Genomic DNA, 18,413 nt, shown 5'->3' on the forward strand with positions numbered 1-18,413 from the left:
TCATATTGTGTTTTTGTTTATCTCGTAGATTGACAATGAGGAGTATGGTGAAGCCCTGTCTCTTGCCCAGGCATACAGTTTGGACTCTGACCTCGTCTACCAGAGACAGTGGCGGAAGAGTACCGTCAGCATAGCCTCGATACAAGATTATCTGGTAAGACATCAGTCAAAGGAGACACATACGTGTGAGGAAATGAGGAGGAGAGACGAAGGATTGTATCAGAATTTCTGGTGTTAATCACAGTATATTTTGTTGGTTGGCAAGGGGGGAAAAATTCAGTGCATTTATGTGAATGCGTGGGAGAGGCACACACTTAAATGGTAAATGGCCTGTATTTATATAGCGCTTTACTAGTCCCTAAGGACCCCAAAGTGCTTTACACATCCAGTCATCCACCCATTCACACACACATTCACACACTGGTGATGGCAAGCTACATTGTAGCCACAGCCACCCTGGGGCGCACTGACAGAGCCGAGGCTGCCGGACACTGGTGCCACCAGGCCCTCTGACCACCAACAGTAGGCAATGGGTGAAGTGTCTTGCCCAAGGACACAACGACCGAGACTGTCCAAGCCGGGGCTCGAACCGGCAACCTTCCGATTACAAGGCGAACTCCCAACTCTTGAGCCACGATCGCCCCACAGCCACGATCGCCCCACAGTGCAGCACAAGTCCCCATACTCTATTTCACGCATCATTTTTGCCAATTTATAGCAAATTTTTTCACCCTCTCATCCTATTTCTGTATCGTATTTTATCCCATCATTTCTTCTGAACTCACTCCATCTTCTTCTGTTTCCTGCATCCCACCTAGAGCAAGATCCGCAAGCGCTCATGGGTGCTGCATGAGTGTGTGGAGCGCGTCCCAGAGAATGTTGATGCAGCTAAAGAGCTGCTGCAGTATGGCCTGAAGGGAACCGACCTTGAAGCCCTGATAGCCATAGGAAAAGGGGAAGATGGGGGCAGGTATAAAAACCTCTTCTCTTCACTCACCATAGACTTACTCTGCTTGTCTCATTTTGTTTATCCGCGCTTCTTTTTTCTGTCATTTCTTTGCCGTCTCCCAGGTTCATCATGCCAGGCGACGTCGACCTCGATGACCTCCCTTATGAAGACATCCTTTCAGATGAGCAGGAGCTGGAGATGAAGAAGGAGAGGGAGAACAAGAAGAGACGAGAGCTGCTGGCCAAAGTTGACTTCAGCAGGTACACAGCCAGTCAGACTGCCGCTTGTTTAATCAAACAGCAGATGGACACATAATTGTCAGGGCAGACCAGAAATGCTGGCAGTTTTCCGAATAAACAGAATGCAAGAGAGGGTTCATTTAAACCTCCAGCTAAACTGGTAGTTTAGAGTCGAGCTGGCAAGCACGTCTCTTGTTTTAGTATCTTAGTTACTAAAGCTAATTACAATCTTTTTATTTTATAGTGTGATACTGTTTTTTGACTAAACCATTGGGAGTTTTTGAGATTATTTTTCTACTGATCTTTGAAGACAATGAGCTAAAACACCAGCTTTGTTCTTAGAAGCATTTGCTGGGTGGGTGGACTCATTTCTCTAGAGAGGAACCTGATGCTGACCTGTGTGAGTCACCTTGTTGGCAGGTTGTTACTTACTGTTTCTAAAGATTAAATTAAGTCATTGTTATTACCTGTATCAGCTAAAATATTAACTGTACTCCAAATGCTTGTGGGGAAAAATTGAGAAATTGTGATTTCAGTATTTAAGGTGTAGACCAGGAAACTGGGAGGAGGATGAATGGGTTAGAGTGCTGCCAAATTTATCACTGATTGTTTGACTGGGTTTCACACCAGAGAGGGGATCATAAAGGCAGGGATGTTAATGAGTTTGAGGAAAAGAGAGAGTGAGAGAGCGAGACGGAGAAAAAGCACTGGTGGAGATTAGTGGGTAATCTGCTGGAGGTAATTTATGCTTTTGTTTTCAAGTGCCCAGGGATAGACTAATGAAAAAGCCTTTAGTGATCACTAATCACCTCTCATAACACACATGCAAACAAATTCACTCATCCAGGTATCAAGAAACACTCTTAAGCTGAATTACACACAACTACTGAAGTGACCAGCCACAAAAAGGATGCGCTGGGTGCATGAGTTAAAGCGCTTGATGCACATTTAAATTCATATCCGTTCTATGTTTTTGCAAACAGGCTTTGTGCAGGCGCACATTTCAATCTTCTGTAGCTGGATCGGGCTTTTTCTTTTGTTCGTACAGTAAGCAGTGAGCCTCCTGACGGCTTTTAAATGAGGAAGAGCACAAACGTCGTAATGTTAATCCTTTGTAATAGCTGCCCTTCACGTCGCTGTTCATTTTTTTTCCCTCCCTTTGGCCATTTGGTCATCTATATCTTACTGTGTAATAAAACTGTTGTGATTTATTGGAGAACTGCACTCCACTGCAGCTAAAGAAAAGATGGAGGATAAGAAAGAGGACAGAAGAGGTAGTAAAAAAAAATCGATAATGTACAAACATTAAAAAAAAACATTACATTAAATCTTCGGTGAATAAACTTATTTAAATATACCAGTTTTTCTCCTTTATCTGTCTTTGATGCAGAATGTCTGCCAGGCAGCTCACACACGTGCCCCCAGAATGTGTTTTTGTGTGAGTGTGTGAACACATTCGGGTTCCCCCACTAATGCATCTACCCATGTTGCCTTGAGGCCTGCGGCCGAGGCCTGAGACAGATAATAATTCTCTTAATTTCTTTTTAACTACACCACCATTACAGAAATGGCTCAGTACCGATCACAGCTGCTTCACAGTAGTACTGCGTCTGTGCGTATTTTGTGTGGGTGACAAGCATGTGTAGATAAGGACTGTATTTAACTAGTAAATGTGACTCAGAGTGCATCTTTAATCCTGCTGTGTGTGTGTGTGTGTGTGTGTGTGTGTGTGTGTGTGTGTGTGTGTGTGTGCTTGAAAGACATAATCAACAAAGATTTTTTCTGCCTTGCGTCAATACAATAAATTAAAATGTCATCACTTTTAAAGAGGAAAAAATGACTTTTCTTTGTCAATGTTATTGATGACTATGTAGAATTCTTATTCAGGAATGACTTTTTCAATAATCAGACTCAAACGCTCTCAACTGCCCTTTGCTGTCCTGTATAACATTAGTTTCTAAACTCTTGGGGGTCAGGAACATCTAGAAAAGAAACAAAAAACATCTCAAGGATCTTCTTGGCTTATTGTCACTTGACAATGTGGACAAAAACAATTTCATCATAGTCATGAAACACTGGAGCAGCACTTTGTCTTGAAACTGCATATCAGAATCAGAATCAGAATACTTTATTGATCCCTGGGGGAAATTATTTTTTGTTACAGTGCTCCATTTTAAACCAACATTAAGACAAGACAGACAATACGCTAACTAAGAATAGTACAATATATACATATATATATACATACATACATACATAAGTCACTTATAAATAAATATTTGGAAAAGAAACATGTGTAGTTGTAGCAGCAACAGTGTGTTAAGTGGATGCGTTGTACAGGGAGATGGCCACAGGCAGGAATGATTTCCTGTGTCGTTCAGTGGTGCTTTTCGGTAATCTCAGTCTCTCACTGAACGAGCTCCTGTGACTGACCAACATGTCATGGAGTGGGTGGGAGGTGTTATCCAACATTGTCTTTATCTTGGACAGCATCCGCCTCTCCGACACCACCTTGAGGGAGTCCAGCTCCATCCCCACAACATTGCTGGCCTTACGGATCAGATTATTAGGTCTGTTGGCATCTGCGACCCTCAGCCTGCTCCCCCAGCATGCAACAGCATAGAGGATCGCACTGGCCACCACAGACTCATAGAAAATCCTCAGCATTTTCTGGCAGATGTTGAAGGACCTCAGTCGCCTCAAAAAATAGAGACGACTCTGGCCCTTCCTGTAAAGTGCTGTGGTGTTTTTAGCCCAGTCCAGTTTATTGTCAATGTGTACTCCAAGGTATTTATAGTCCTCCACAATGTCAACACTGACCCCCTGGATTGAAACAGGGGTCAAGTGTTTCCTGGTCTTCCTGAAGTCCACGATCAGTTCCTTGGTCTTTGCCACGTTGAGCTGCAGATGATTCTGCTCACACCACGTGACAAAGGAGTCGACCACAGCCCGGTACTCTGTCTCATCATCCCTGCTGATGCATCCAACCACCGCAGAGTCATCAGAAAACTTCTGAAGATGGCAGGTCTCTGTGCAGTGGCTGAAGTCTGTGGTGTAGAGGGTGAAGAGGAAGGGGGAGAGGACAGTCCCCTGTGGTGCCCCTGTGTTGCTAATCACCTTGTCAGACACACACTGTGGGAGACGTACATATTGTGGTCTTCCTGTCAGGTAATCAACAATCCAGGACACCAGAGAAGCATCCACCTGCATCGCTGCTAACTTATCACCCAGGAGGGTCGGCCTGATGGTGTTGAAAGCACTGGAAAAGTCAAAAAACATGACCCTCACAGTGCTCGCCGGCTGGTCCAGATGGGTGTAGACACAATTGAGCAGGTAGATGATGGCGTCCTCTGTTCCGAGACGAGGCTGATAAGCGAACTGAAGGGGATCCAGATGTGGTCTTACTATGGGTCGCAGCTGGTCCAGGATGAGCCTTTCCAGGGTCTTCATGATGTGGGAGTGATGTGGGATGATATACAAGTGTATGTGGGCTTTGCCCAACAAATCTACATTTGGTTTGTGGATTTGGAGTGAAAATAAATACAACCAGTGGATTTTGAAATCCACCAGGGCTTCCCTTTGGCATAACTTTTATGGACCTTTTTATATTTTGCAGTATCCAAGACATGGGCGTGTCAGGTGGTGTCAGGTTCGTGTTTGCGCTTTTAAAGACAATGTGGTTCTCTGGGATTAATAAGCCATTGGACTGAGTATACAGTGGCTGGAATAGAATTAGCACCTCCAAATAGGGCACCATGGTTCTTGGCTCACTTTGCGTTGCGTCTTGCTGTCTCAAGTGGAGGAGTCTTGGGGCTTTGTTCATAAAGAGAAGAGTGGAGAGGGGAAATTGAATGATGGATTGGTGTGCCATCGACAGTGATGCAGATTTTGTACTGCTCTGTTGTGGTGAAGAGAAAACTGAGTGTGAAAGTGAAGCTCTCAATTTTGTAATTTGTTTCTCTCTCAGTACTCACAGTTTTTTTTTCTTCTAAAAACCAAATGAAACGATGGATATTGATATATTTCTCCAGCCCCTTTTGTTATTATTAGCTGTCTCTTGTTGGCAGTGTGTTGCATTTGCCAAAATGCATTCAGTTATCCTGAAATGTAGTGTCTGCCAAGGGCCATTATAACGGCTACTCACACTTTACTCATACAACAAGATAGGCAATACTGCAGGTGTGTGTGTGTGTGTGTTGTGTGTGTGTGTGTGTGTGTGTGTTGTGTGTGTGTGAGAGAGAGAGAGAGAGAGAGAGGGGGGAGGAAATTGTGTGAAGAGAGTATTGTCTGCTGCAAGGTGTTTATGTTCTTATCAGGTCAGAGTCAGACCTCAGTCAGAAGTCTAATTTTCTCATTTGTTCCAGCTTTGGACTGTGCTTGTGTCTGTGTGGAAGGCTGTTTATGCTTTTATTGTAGCATCTAGATGTATTAAATATATGTGTGCACATAGATCTTGAAGCAGTTAGTCTCTTTACCTTAGTTTACCGCAGTTATTATTATTTTTTATTTAAGAGCTATTTTTTATAAGGGCAATCTGTTAAAAACACATAAAAACCTTTATAAAGACTTGTGCACTGTGCTGCCTTTTTAGTGTATAGCCAGGTGGGTCCATTTGTATGTATAACAGTGTATTACAGCACACACTGTTTATGCTGTATCTCAGTGGAATTCAGCTGTAAGATTAGCAATTTAAAAGCAAGAGATGTTGACCTGAATCAAACATCCAGCCATGTCTAAGCCATATTGGTGGCTGTTTCTGCAATACTGCACAATGGTGTTGCTTAAAAAAATGTTTTTTAATCAATGACCAGTCTTAAACTGGAAATTATATTCTGTATTTATTATTGTTATTATTATTAATATTATTATTTATAAAATTATACATTTTATTAAAAGATATATACATAAAGTCCGTATAGATACCGTTTTACAGTACTGACATCGGCATGCTTACAGCTTCTTAAAGCTGCTACCAGCACTATGGAGTTATTTCTATACATGCATGTGCAGCATGTTTCCTACTCCGTGCTTGACTGTGACCGTGTTTTTTGGGTCTCACTCATCATTTCTCATCCTCCAAACATGGTGGGTGGAGCTTATTCCTTATTCCATCTGACCACAGCACCTTCTCCCAAGCCTTCTCTGAATCATTTAGATGTTCACTGGCGAACTTAAGAAGAGCCAGGGGGACCTTGTGGGTGCTGCAGTATTTCAGTACATTGGACTGTGGTCCCGGCTGCCTTCAGGTCATTAACAAACTCCACCAGTATAGTTTTGGGTTGATCCGCCACCTTTCTCATCATCTTGCTCTTGCATGGAGCTCCAGACCGAGGGTGATTGATATTCATTTTATATTACTTCCATTTCCAGTTAATCACTTTTCAGCATTTGATCATTTTTTAAAAATCTTATTTTCATAATGAAATAAATTAATCATTTTACAATGCCCCCCAAACTGCAGTAACTTGGATGATCTTCTATCTCTTAAACAACTCTGAAAAGAAAGTGTTCTGCTCCTCATATCCACCTTTACCTGATATACTTTACCTCACCAAACAAAAGCAGGTGCAACAGATTTGTATAAGAAAAAACAAATGCCAGGTACTTGCATCATTTCCCAGCAAATTTAGGATGTCACCTGTTCTAAACATTCTAGAAAAGGTTCAATGTCAGCAGCTGGGCATTGACCAATTTCTCTTTTTGATTTGTCGCCATAATTGCTCTTGTAATTGCTTCAGTCTTTTTTTACTGTTCACAGAGGCTCAATTCAGGCTGCTGTCTTGTGGCTGGCTCTGAGCTTTGGATAACATTAGCTTTAGCCAATTTTCCTTTTATTAACATCTTCAAACTGGGCGTATTCATCTGGGTGAAGGTGATTTAAGTGTTTCATTAGATTTGTTGTTACGAATGTTTTCATGATAGTTCCCTTACGGTTTATGGGCTGTGGATGTCTAATCCTTTGACATGTTTTTTTTATTTTTGGCATAACATTGGTTAAATACTATTCAAAGATGAGCAGAGACCTGTTGGAGTGCCAGTGTCTCAGTAGTGTTGCATATATGTTGTGTATATAGAAAAGGTTAAACGATAAGAGATCCAAAAGATATCAAGTAGCTACCGAGACATTTTACTTTAAATAATATCTACCTGCTCAATAAAGAAAACAAAGATGCCCACAGGGTCAGTAATATCTTTAGAACATACTCTATCACTTATAGCATGGCTAACAGTACATTTTGACACATTCTGTATTATTGCATGTCATTTAATAAACTATGTCAGAGTAATAGAAGAGCTTAGTCAGAACTCCTCTCAACCAAATGAAGTTAGAGATATCCTGTCACCTCCTTTTAGATTTCAGAGCCTTTCTTGGAAGTTATCATTAAGCCATCATTCAAATCTCAGGAGAGCAGATGGCTAAAATTGCTTTCTAACATCTCATCTCTCCTCCTTCCCTCGCTTGCCACCGCTCTCCTTCCTCCATCTCCACTTTTCTTATGTTGCTCTGAAGAAACGAAGCACGGCAGTAATTACCACTAGTACTAGCACTAAGCCGGCGCTCTTTGATGTGCCAGAGTGTGTGTTGAGCCAGTGTTAATCTCTGTTAGTCTGTGTAGAGGACCCCGATAAGACCCGATAGCACACTCTGTAATGAGGGATTTGGGATTAAGACAGCAGTGGAGAGGTCAACTCCCCTGTGGTCACATCGCAGTTGATCCAGGTCAAGTTTATAAGAGGGGTTGCACCCTGCTTCACCTGGTTGGATTGTTTCTTTGTGAATTGAACTTGGAGGGTGTGTGAGCATGTGGTTAAAAAATGTTTTATTTTACCGTATGTGTGAACCGAGGGGGTGCATCTGACCACTCCTAGCCTTTTTCAGCCTTGCACTCTCTTTCTTTTGGTTGTACCTTGAGTGATTGAGTTTTAGGTAGAGCCTATATAGCACAGTGCCTTGGTGTTTGTGGCCATCCTCTTTATTTATGGTTGTGATTAAATGACATTGAAAATGGATTTGGTTCTCACTGGGCAATCGCTCACCTCATTGACGGCTTGCATCCTATACATAACACCTGAATGAGTGGCTCTTGTGGTCATAAGGAGTTGATTTGTTGCTGTTGGAAAATGATTAGGTTTAGAGGGCATGGTATGGTATTGTAGTCACCAGTCCCCAGCCTTATTATATAGGTCCCCGTGGGCTTACTGTGTAAGGTCAATTTACAGTTAATTTAAAGCTAGGGTGTGAGTTAGTGCAGACGACAGACTGAGCTTGGCGTTTGATTTGATTGCAGTTAATTTCTGTAGTCAAAGTCATTGTGTTGGAGGTCTCATGTCAATTGTGTTGAATTGTTTGTGCTGGTATGGTGCTGATTTGCGTGTTTAAATATGATTGCATGCTTAGGCTGACTCTGGAGCAGAAGGAACTGTGTCGGAGCAGACTGAAGCTTCTCTCCTACCTGGACCGGCTCGCCACGTACGAGGTAACAGCAATCAGCCCTTTGACTTAATGAACTCTCCACATTTTCCCATGTAAATGGATTTCATTAGGATTGCAACTAACCACAGTTATCCTTATCAAATCTTTTGCTGTTTACTTTTTCAGCCTGTCGAGTAATTAACTTGATGCATGTTTGAAGACTAAAGAGAATCTCAGTAAATATTCCTTTTGGGAGAGCTGGACCCAGTGAACTTATTCAACTGTTGCTTAATATTCTGTTGTTTAGCTGGGGCATAATATTCTCCCGAACAAGAAACTCATTAATTGAATTTCCAATATTCAGCCCCAACACTTTTAATTTTATTTACATGTAATGAAGAAATTAAGTAAATTGAGGCTCTGCGGATCAACAACGCAATATCATCTTCCTAGAATATTTAAATGTGATGCAAAAAAACATTAATTGAAAAAAGTCTGGTTTTTTTTTTCATCATATTTAAAACTACTGCGAGCAGTGACTTAACGGGTTTTGATAACTAAACTCAGGAGAGACTTCAGAGGAAAGAGATTGCATTTGAGGAACCATTAATTATTATTACATTTGTATTAAAGTAGAGTTTATTTAATGAATCTAATATTAATGAAGAAAAAACTTTGTTTTCATTGTAGTCTTTATTTCATAGTTGTTTTCCTACTGGCAAACTAATGCGTTCGACTTTAATGAGCAGTCTGTTCAACACTAATAGGCTTTTCTCATCTGCCATCTATGAATATTTATACTTAACCTCCATTTTTTTTAAAATTGAAATTATGTCCATGAAAGACATTTTAAGTATGTGAAGAATTTATACATGATCTGGTAAAAAGCTAGCAGTGACACTGAGAAGTATTATTTTAACTTCACTACTAATAGGAATCCAGTATCACTGCTTCAGCGCTACATAGATGGATAGATACGTGCTTAAAGCAGACACTTGCAACTACTGAAAACTGTGGATTTCAGATTCACAGTGAGTAATGTTAACATGCAGACCCTTATCACGGATGAACAGGACCCTACTCGCTCCCATACAGGAGAGATGAGATTTTATCCTGCTAGATATTCGACTCAGACAGAATGACGTTTCTCTCTTCATTCGGACATTGTCATGGTAACTGCAGTACTCGTCAGATTCCTTTTGCCCCGATGCATTTTCTCTGGCTGTCTATGAATATGATATTAGCGTTTTTATCATCCAGACTTGGGCTGGCTCTGTCTGCATAGGACCCCATTCAAAAGCTATCCATCAGACACACACACGCCTCACACACTCTTCTGCACAAAGATAGACACACACACATGCTCTGGCATAATGGATACTACAGAGATTTTATAACCACAAATACACATAAATCCCTCTTTCCAGGACAACAAATGGTCCATCCTGACATATGCTCACACACACACATACACACACACGCACTTAGATGACTCCAACTAAAAGGACAAGACAGCTGTAAGCCACAAAAATTAAATAGCATCTCTGTTGGCTTTGCTTTAGTGCCTTCATTGGCAGTCACATCTTCTACTTGCACTTTCCCTCGCATCTTTACTCTGAATTCTTTTCCATTCATAACATTTATTCTGGAAAGATAACCCTCTGACTCACAAATTTATTTTCATGAACTGTAAATGTGTGTGTGTGTGTGTGTGTGTGTGTATGTGTGTGTGTGTGTGTGTGTGTATCTCTCTCTGAGTATTTTCTCTTTCTTTCTCTCTTGCTTTATACTTTCCAGGAAATACTTGGCGGGCCTCATGCAGCGGAGGACAAATACGATGCAGACTTCTTCAAGAAGTTCCGAAGTCAAAACATTGTTTTGTCAGCAAGAAACTACGCCAGGGTAACCTTGGCCTCACACTCCTACAGAATGTCTCACTAATTATCTCTTTGCATCTTTTCATTTTAACTGTATGCATCTTTGTTTGGAGCTAGGGATGTGACTGATTCTCTACTTTAGATCAAGCCTGCGATTTGGTTAGCTCGTTTAGACACACACGAGGGTAAAATCGAGGCACCAATTGACATTAAGCATTTTCTAACATACATTTTTTTGGCCACAGGAGAGCAACGTGCAGGCTCTTGACATTCTTTTCACATATCACGGAGCAGAACTCCTCCAACATCGACTAGCTATCCTTGACAACTTTCCGGAAACCACCTCTCCACACGAGTATACCACCTTGCTGCCGGAAGCCTGGTAAGACGTGCACAAATACGCACTTACAAGAAGGTCCATGTGTATTTACTTTATACAGACACAAATGGTTTACCAAGCGCTGCACTCTTGCATTATAGATGGGAAAAACTCATTGAGATGGTCTGATTTATTTGTCCTGCAAGAGTAAATGGAGGAAGCCTTTCTGTGTTGACTTTTGCTGAGACTCGGAGAGAACCAAATGAAACGACTCATTGAAAAATCATGTTTACTCCGAAAGCTAGAACATGCATTTGAAGCTTGGTGTGGTTCAAAGCGATATGAGCTTCATAACCAAATATCTGCAAAACAAATATAATCTGTAGGCAGGGACAAGATTTTTGGTACCTGAAATGCACCCAAAATCCCTGTGATGTCTGAGTTGTATTGAAGAGTCATGTTTGTGCAAGCTTTGCATGCAGGTAAATAGTCTCCATAAAGAACAAAAGTAGGATTTCATTTTTACTGAAGGAATAAACGGGTCTTGCATGGGGAGTGCCTTACTTTGCATGTAACAATATTTACGTGGCTTTTGTGTTGTGTGCTAAAGTGGCATCCACATGGACGACAGGACTCAAGGTTTCCCAGGAGAAGAGTGGATTATAACAATATGCTCGGAGTCGGTGGTTTAATTTTCTTGTTGCTGATGAGACACGAGTTGCTGTTTCCCAAACCGCTGAAGCGAAGGTGTTGAAGTAATCCAAATGTATTCTTTAGTCCCCTTTTACAACAATTCACACTCTCGATATAGAAACTGCATTGTTTAAAAAGAAAAAAGAAAAGTATACCGCCACTGGGATTTGCACCCTTTCTAATGTCAGAGAATCCACAGTCACACCTTTGTAGAATGCAAGAGTCGCACATCCCTCTACATTTTAAATTAAAATGACCTAAAACTGGAATCGCACCTCAGTCAGAGCGTGCACTCAAGAGTCTTTCTCACATTCTCACAGTGGGAATCTTTTTGCCGTCATTAAAAAGCACACACATACACAAGTTTATTCTGTCACTGCACACATGTACGCACAGCGCCGCAGCTAACGGGCTGGCAGAGACAGCAATGAAATAAGAGGAGAGAGACTTAATTGCTACTTCTAAATTTACATTCAAACAAAGCCGAACACCTTCAAATGATACAATACTTGCTTGAACAAATGCAATTGTCTGTTATTACAGTGTTATTCCCCCTGGTTTTCACTCTACACTGCCTGTTTTGTTTTTTTTTGCTTTGGGCTTGGAGAAATGCTGAATAGGAGCGAGGAGTGATGGAGGGTTGTTTTGGAGGGAAGAAATCATTCCTCACCTCTTTATGTTTCACTAATAGCAGTGACTGGATTTACTGATGGACGCAGCCAGTCATTCACCGTGCCTTTTTCCTTAAATCGTAACTCGTTTTTCTATTTAATCCTCGATACTTCATTTTAGCTTCTGTGAAAATCTTACAACCCTGCATCCAAAAAAGTACGATGATAAAAGGTAAATGCACAAATGTGCAAATTATCCAAACCATATGTGTAATTGAGTATAAAGGCATAAGAATGAAAATCATTATTTTTTTTTATATGTACAGTATATTTGAGTCATTCTGATTCCAGCAACTGTCCAAAAAGTTTCTACAGGATTAACAAACAAAAAAGGCTGGAAAATTGTCTAATCCTTAAAAAGGGAAATCACCTGGTGGAACATTTAGCAACTCATTAGCTCAGTTGTCAACAAGTTGGCAAGAAGAAGAGGCAAAATCATTCAGAAATAAATGGTAAAATGGCCTGCATTTGTATAGCGCTTTTCTAGTCCGTAGGACCCCAAAGCGCTTTACACTACATTCAGTCATCCACCCATTCACACACACATTCACACACTGGCGATGGCAAGCTACATTGTAGCCACAGCTGCCCTGGGGCGCACTGACAGAGGCGAGGCTGCCGGACACAGGCGCCACCGGGCCCTCTGACCACCACCAGTAGGCAAACATGGGGTTAGTATCTTGCCCAAGGATATTTGGCATGCAGCCAGGATGCAGCCTGGGATCGAACCACCGACCTTCTGATTAGTGGCTGACCTGCTCTGCCACCTGAGCTACAGCCACCCACGTGGGAGTTGGGGTTCACCCCACTCTTTGGAAGATTACATGGTCAGATAGTTCAGCAGTTCAAAGAGATCATATTCTTTGGTCTAAAATTGAAAGGAATTTGAGGATTTCATCATCTATGCATGTCTTATCATTAAAGGATCGAGACACACCAGAGAAATTTCTGAAAATGAAGACAAGGCTGAAAACCAATTTTGCCATCACCTTTGGGCCCTCGGGTGCCCCTACGTTAAAAAAAAAAGGACCTGCTTTTTGTGGTAAAAAGAACTGCACAGACTCAGAAACACTTCCAGAAACCATTTGCCCGCTGCATCCAAAAAAAAGTTCAAACTCAGCCATGCAAAGACCATCCTGCAATATATTCTCAAGTGTTGATATTTAGCTCATCTAATATTAACAAAGGTGGGTTTTTGTTTTTGAAACTAATCCAAAACCTTCCAGCTTGGCCATGTGATGGTCTGCAACTGGGGGAAATCTGCACATCCCTGGGGGACACGGTTAATGCTAATCGATAAAGTTTTGGAGAAAACTTTCAGTGAAGGTCTTGCTTATTTCAGCAAGACGATACCAGACAGCATCCAGCATATAATCCAGCTGTAGCAGAAGGAGTCTGCAGGCTGCCTGCAGCCCAAACCTGTCACAGAGTGAAATTTTGATATGGAAAAGAACCAAGGAAAATAAATTTTGAGCAGCCAAACACAGTGTTAAAGGAATGTGATGCAACGCTGTTGTAAACATGGTCCTGGCCCGCCCTTTTTGAAACTGGCATTACATTCAAAATGAGCATATCATTTGCAGAAACAGGATTTTACAGATATATTCTCTCTGCCACTGCTTTATAAAGAAACCATGTATTTGAGGGTGGCAAATTCATCACCTTAAAAAAAAAAAACCCCTACAGATATAGATATAATTTTTAATATAGTTTCCACATACGCACACTACAACACAGCTCCCTTTTATTAGCCGCGACTGAGTTTGTATGGAGGTCAGGTGCTTGTGGGTCTGCAGTGAGCATCCATCATGGCTCTGCCGCTGTGGGGCAGTTTCCTATTTTCCCCAGCTTGTGAGCACCAAATGCTGCTCCAACAGCGCTCGCTTCCACACTGCAGCAGACGGAGCCAGCTCAAGCCATCTGTTTGGTGCTTACTCCCTATATACTGAACTTGCTTCATTGGAAAGGGGGGGGGAGGTAATACTCTCCTGTAATATTGATTAGGTCTGTGAAGGGACCTGTAGACTTGGAGAATACTGAATGTATTTTTTTTAAGGAGTCTTTGCCTGTAGCTTCAAAGGGTCATCTCTGTGGAAACCAAAAATAAACTCCAGCTCCAGGTTTGCTCTGCATCTCCTGTTTTCAATCCTGCTCCCCTGCCTCTCTGATGCGAAGTAGATCAGGGATGCAGGCACAGAATAATTCATTCCTCCTATCGATATCTGGCCGCTCACGCCGATATTTACTTTCCACTCTCTAACTACGCTGTCTTTAATGAGGAAAGAGCACCTGGGAGTTAGGGAATGTCATTAAAAAAAAACCCACACTGAATGAGGCTGATTTTATGCGGGACTTCTCGATCTCTGTTATCCTAGTGTTGAAGTTCCAAGCTTAATCAATGAACTGGCGCTGGAGTGTTGGTGAAAAGCCCTCCTGCTTTGGAGTGTTGACATAAATCAGAGCTGCTGCTTGCTTCTTATGTATTTTGTGATTGGAGAGAATTTATGACCGTGCTAAAAACTGCTGCAGCGTGTGTGCACGCTCGGCCTTTAACTGCACCAAAGCTGTAGATGATTTGTAGCCCACGCTATCTCCTTGAGTTTTACAGCCACAGTACATATTTTTCTGTCCACAAACAAATAGATAACAAGAAGCCATGCATTAATCCTAGAAGAAAAAAGAAACAAACCCAAAGCAAAACTGCTTTTGTTCAGCCCGGCGTCTTAGCATTCGAGTCGTTACGTTGTCTGTGTCCAAGCGTCGGAGTCCTGTCAACGCTGACACGTGAAGCTACAGAGTCATTCTTCACTTTGGCTTTCTTTTTTTTGCGTGTCCCCTATTTATCTTCCTTAGACCTGTCACACTCAAGGAGACCAGGAAGAAGTAAAGCTTGGGACCAACGTGGCGTTTAGAAAATAAAACTCCCCGCTATTTACAACTGAGGCACGATTCAGACTCTCTTCAGAAGTTCTTTGACTTGTTTATTGTTGTGATTTAGTTTTTTTGCCTCCTCCCATTTCTTTTTCTTATTATACTCTGCTCTTTCCATTTCCCATATGTTGCTTGCTCTCTAGTTTTGCTGTAGTTTATGGCTATGTTTACTTTGAGACAGTAAATGCCTTTGCTGATTTATAAGGTCCCATTATGCCTGGGTGGGTAGATGTCGCATGTTGCGGTGTATTGCTATTGGTGTGCTTTTTCCTAAAAACTGACCCCTCTCTCTTGCTGTCTTTCTCCTTCTGTCCTCTCGTATATCTTGCTTTTTTTCATTTTCTTTCATTTACAGTCTGGATGACAGAGGTGAGCTGGTGTTGATTCCGTGGGACGAGCAAAGACACAGAGAGATGGACTGGTGTGAGGCAGAGGAGTGCAGGTAAACAGGTTACATCACCCCTGAGGCGAATGTACTGATTTCTAGCTCTGTGCATAAAGTATTATTAAAGCCAACAGTTAAACAAATGTGACGTAACGCGTCATAATTAACTCAGCCCGTGTCCGGGATAACAAAGCCCCTCGCAGTGTAGAACTGTTAAAATTCATGCTCCAAACAGGCCAGATGCTTGTGCTGGCATCATTTTGTGAAACAACACATGACATCCTATTATCCAAATGTTAAACACAGCCATAACCAACTAATACCAAATCTTGTTGCACTGCCAATTTATGCCATTTGCCTGCTTCTGTAGGGAGGCCGGGCTTCATTTACAATTTTATTTTTTATTTTTTTTGTTGCTCGTCTGTTGGGAGTCATAACAGCAGTCGCACACTGTGGTATATTTGGCCAGAAATTACAGGATGAATGTTTGATAATGTGATTGGAGCAACATTCCTGGCAACTAGGTTTAAGGCAGTGTTTTTTTTGGTGGCTATGTTATATCTCTGCTCTTCCAGCTCTGTTTCCCTCCTTATCTCGCTCCCCTCTCTTTGCTCAACTCCTTTGCCATTGAGTCAGGTGATATTCTGTGTTTTTCTTATCAAAAATCCTACAATGTTAAGACTGTCTTTTAAATACTAATATTTGGGCATCCCTCCCTGTGCATCTGGTTCATAAATGTGTTACTTTCATTTAAAAAAGGAAGAAAAAAGAAGCAAACAAACAAGTAATTTCCTAAAGCAGCAGGGCACTGTAGGTAGTAGATAAATTGTACATTTTTAGGGGAACATTTTCAGCAGAGGATCAGTTGCTTTTGTGATTATTCAGAGCAGCACGATCCTCTCTGTGCTATGTTTTTGGGTAACAAAATAGGTTTATGGCACAGGAGTAAGGCTTTGACTTTTGGCTCCATAAAAAATAATTGTATCAGTGCATTGTTTTAATCTGTTTGTAAGATTTGTTTCTTTTTCTTTTGATAAACACATAATTCTGAATTATCGCCAAAATAAAAGTCATTTTTCTCTCATTAACTGTTCCCGCTCTAGCTGATTAGCTAAAAATCATTAAAGGAATAAAGTGAAAATGCAAGGGAGCGCAACTCTTCATCCATGTCTTTTTCTTTTTAAGAGCGGTGCTGGAGCAGAATTTGTTTGACGATGACAGTTTCCTGTATGACGAAGCCTCAGACCTGCTGAGATTCCGCACAGCCACGCCCTCCAAAGAGCTGCTTACTGATTGGTACATTAGCAGAGCCCAGGATATCGACTCTTGCTCCAGACAGGTACAAACATTCTGTGTATCCGCTTGTAGCTTACAGTCAGTCACTATATGTTTATTTTACTATGCAAAAGTGTTGAGCCACCCCTCGTTTCTTTCACATTTTTCTAGGAAATTTGGCAAAACCAGAGTTTCAACAATTCTAATGAGCCTGAAAGTCAATATTTGGTATTCTTACCAATTTTTCTTCAGCATAGCCTGCACTGCCTTCAGCAAGCTTTCTTTTAATTTCTTTTACTAAGTAGTCTTCAGGAATAATTCCCCAGGCTTCTTGAACATTCAAAAATCTTCTTTGGATGTTGGCTGCCTTTTGTTCTCTGTCGAAATGATGTTGAGGTCCGAGCTCTGAGGAGGCCAATCCGTGACTGTTAACGTTCCTTTTTATGTTTTTCTATCCACATATGCTTTACTGGATTGGGAGTGTATTTGTGTTCATTGTCATGCTGAAAAATTAATCCATTGTTAATGCTTTCTAGATGGTATTGTATGGTGGAACAAAAGGAAAATCTGATGGTAGTTAACTACATCATTTGACAAGATCTCCAACACCACTGGTTGAAATGCAGCGCCAAACATTGATAGAGCCTCCATCGTGTTTTAGAGATGGTCTTAGACACTGACTGTACCTCACTCCTGACCTCCTCTGTACATAGTGTTAATGATTTGAACCAAAAATTTAAAATTTGTATTTAACACTCCATTAGACCTCTTGCTGTCATACAATTCTTTCTTTCCACTAGTCAAAATATGCCTAATAATACAATTTTTGTATATATACAAAGTTGTCTGTTATGTGTAGACACAACATTCATTGCTTGATCTAGGTGTCTTTTTTATGGTTGAACGATTCAAAGGTCAGTGTTCAGTGGCTTAACAGACAAAAACATTCTTCTGTTGCTCCAGAGCACTTTAAAACATTACAAGAATTTCTTACTTTGACCTGGAAGCAAAATTTAATGAAAGATTGCATCTTACCCTCCCTGTGACAGCAGAACTTTTACCTGACCTTGCAGACTGTAATAGCAATAAATGTTTTCCCGCTGACCTCTCATGGCCTTACAAAGCCTTTATTTGTAATTTCAACCTCAACGCTCAAGCATTCAAGCTGTTTTAGAGACTAAAATGATCAGGTGACCTCGCAACTTTTCAATTAGTTCCTTCCATCCCTTATTACCGATGCAAATCATTTCCAACTGGTCATAGTTCTTCTGTTAGGGGAAACCTTTTACGTAGACTGTTAACGTTCCTTCTGCTCGATTGGATCTTACAGCTGGGCAGCAGCAGAAAGGAATTAATAGACATCTGGCTATTGAAAAGACACTTGGTTTCGCACACTTCTTTTAGATGATGAGGGCAGAAAAATATAACGACTGCAGACTGCAGAGGGTATGTTGCCTGTCTCCATCAGTCAAGGTCACTTTGATCTGATCTGTGACAGTTATTATCATATTTGCCATATGGACTTCTAATGAAGAGAACCCGAGGCTTATGTCATCCGCGTTCTGATGCTGCAAGTGAAAAATAAGACTTGATAGGACTTGTTTAGTGGAGTAATGGGACGTAAACGCTAGAGCAGCCCGATCTCTCCACCCACACTATC

General features: G+C 41.3%; 1 protein-coding gene across 2 annotated transcripts in view; it reads left to right on the forward strand.

The window, feature by feature from the left end:
* The window catches only part of nbas (NBAS subunit of NRZ tethering complex), a 182,729-nt gene that overhangs the window by 27,215 nt on the left and 137,101 nt on the right, over positions 1 to 18,413 (forward strand). For both annotated transcript variants that reach the window (XR_015125006.1, XM_086263811.1), the window contains exons 16-23: positions 29 to 154; positions 819 to 970; positions 1,072 to 1,209; positions 8,588 to 8,666; positions 10,400 to 10,504; positions 10,725 to 10,861; positions 15,449 to 15,535; positions 16,664 to 16,817. Coding sequence is in view for 1 of the 2 variants with exons in the window: in XM_086263811.1 (XP_086119937.1) it covers positions 29 to 154; positions 819 to 970; positions 1,072 to 1,209; positions 8,588 to 8,666; positions 10,400 to 10,504; positions 10,725 to 10,861; positions 15,449 to 15,535; positions 16,664 to 16,817 (978 nt within the window). In the remaining variant the exon portion in view is untranslated. The remainder of the gene's footprint in view (positions 1 to 28; positions 155 to 818; positions 971 to 1,071; positions 1,210 to 8,587; positions 8,667 to 10,399; positions 10,505 to 10,724; positions 10,862 to 15,448; positions 15,536 to 16,663; positions 16,818 to 18,413) is intronic.

The sequence above is a fragment of the Aulonocara sp. 'chitande type north' Nkhata Bay genome, linkage group LG15 (assembly GCF_057382095.1).
Source record: "Aulonocara sp. 'chitande type north' Nkhata Bay isolate Kocher_YH1m ecotype deep benthic linkage group LG15, A_spYH_male_GT1.1, whole genome shotgun sequence".
Classification (NCBI taxonomy): domain Eukaryota; kingdom Metazoa; phylum Chordata; class Actinopteri; order Cichliformes; family Cichlidae; genus Aulonocara; species Aulonocara sp. 'chitande type north' Nkhata Bay.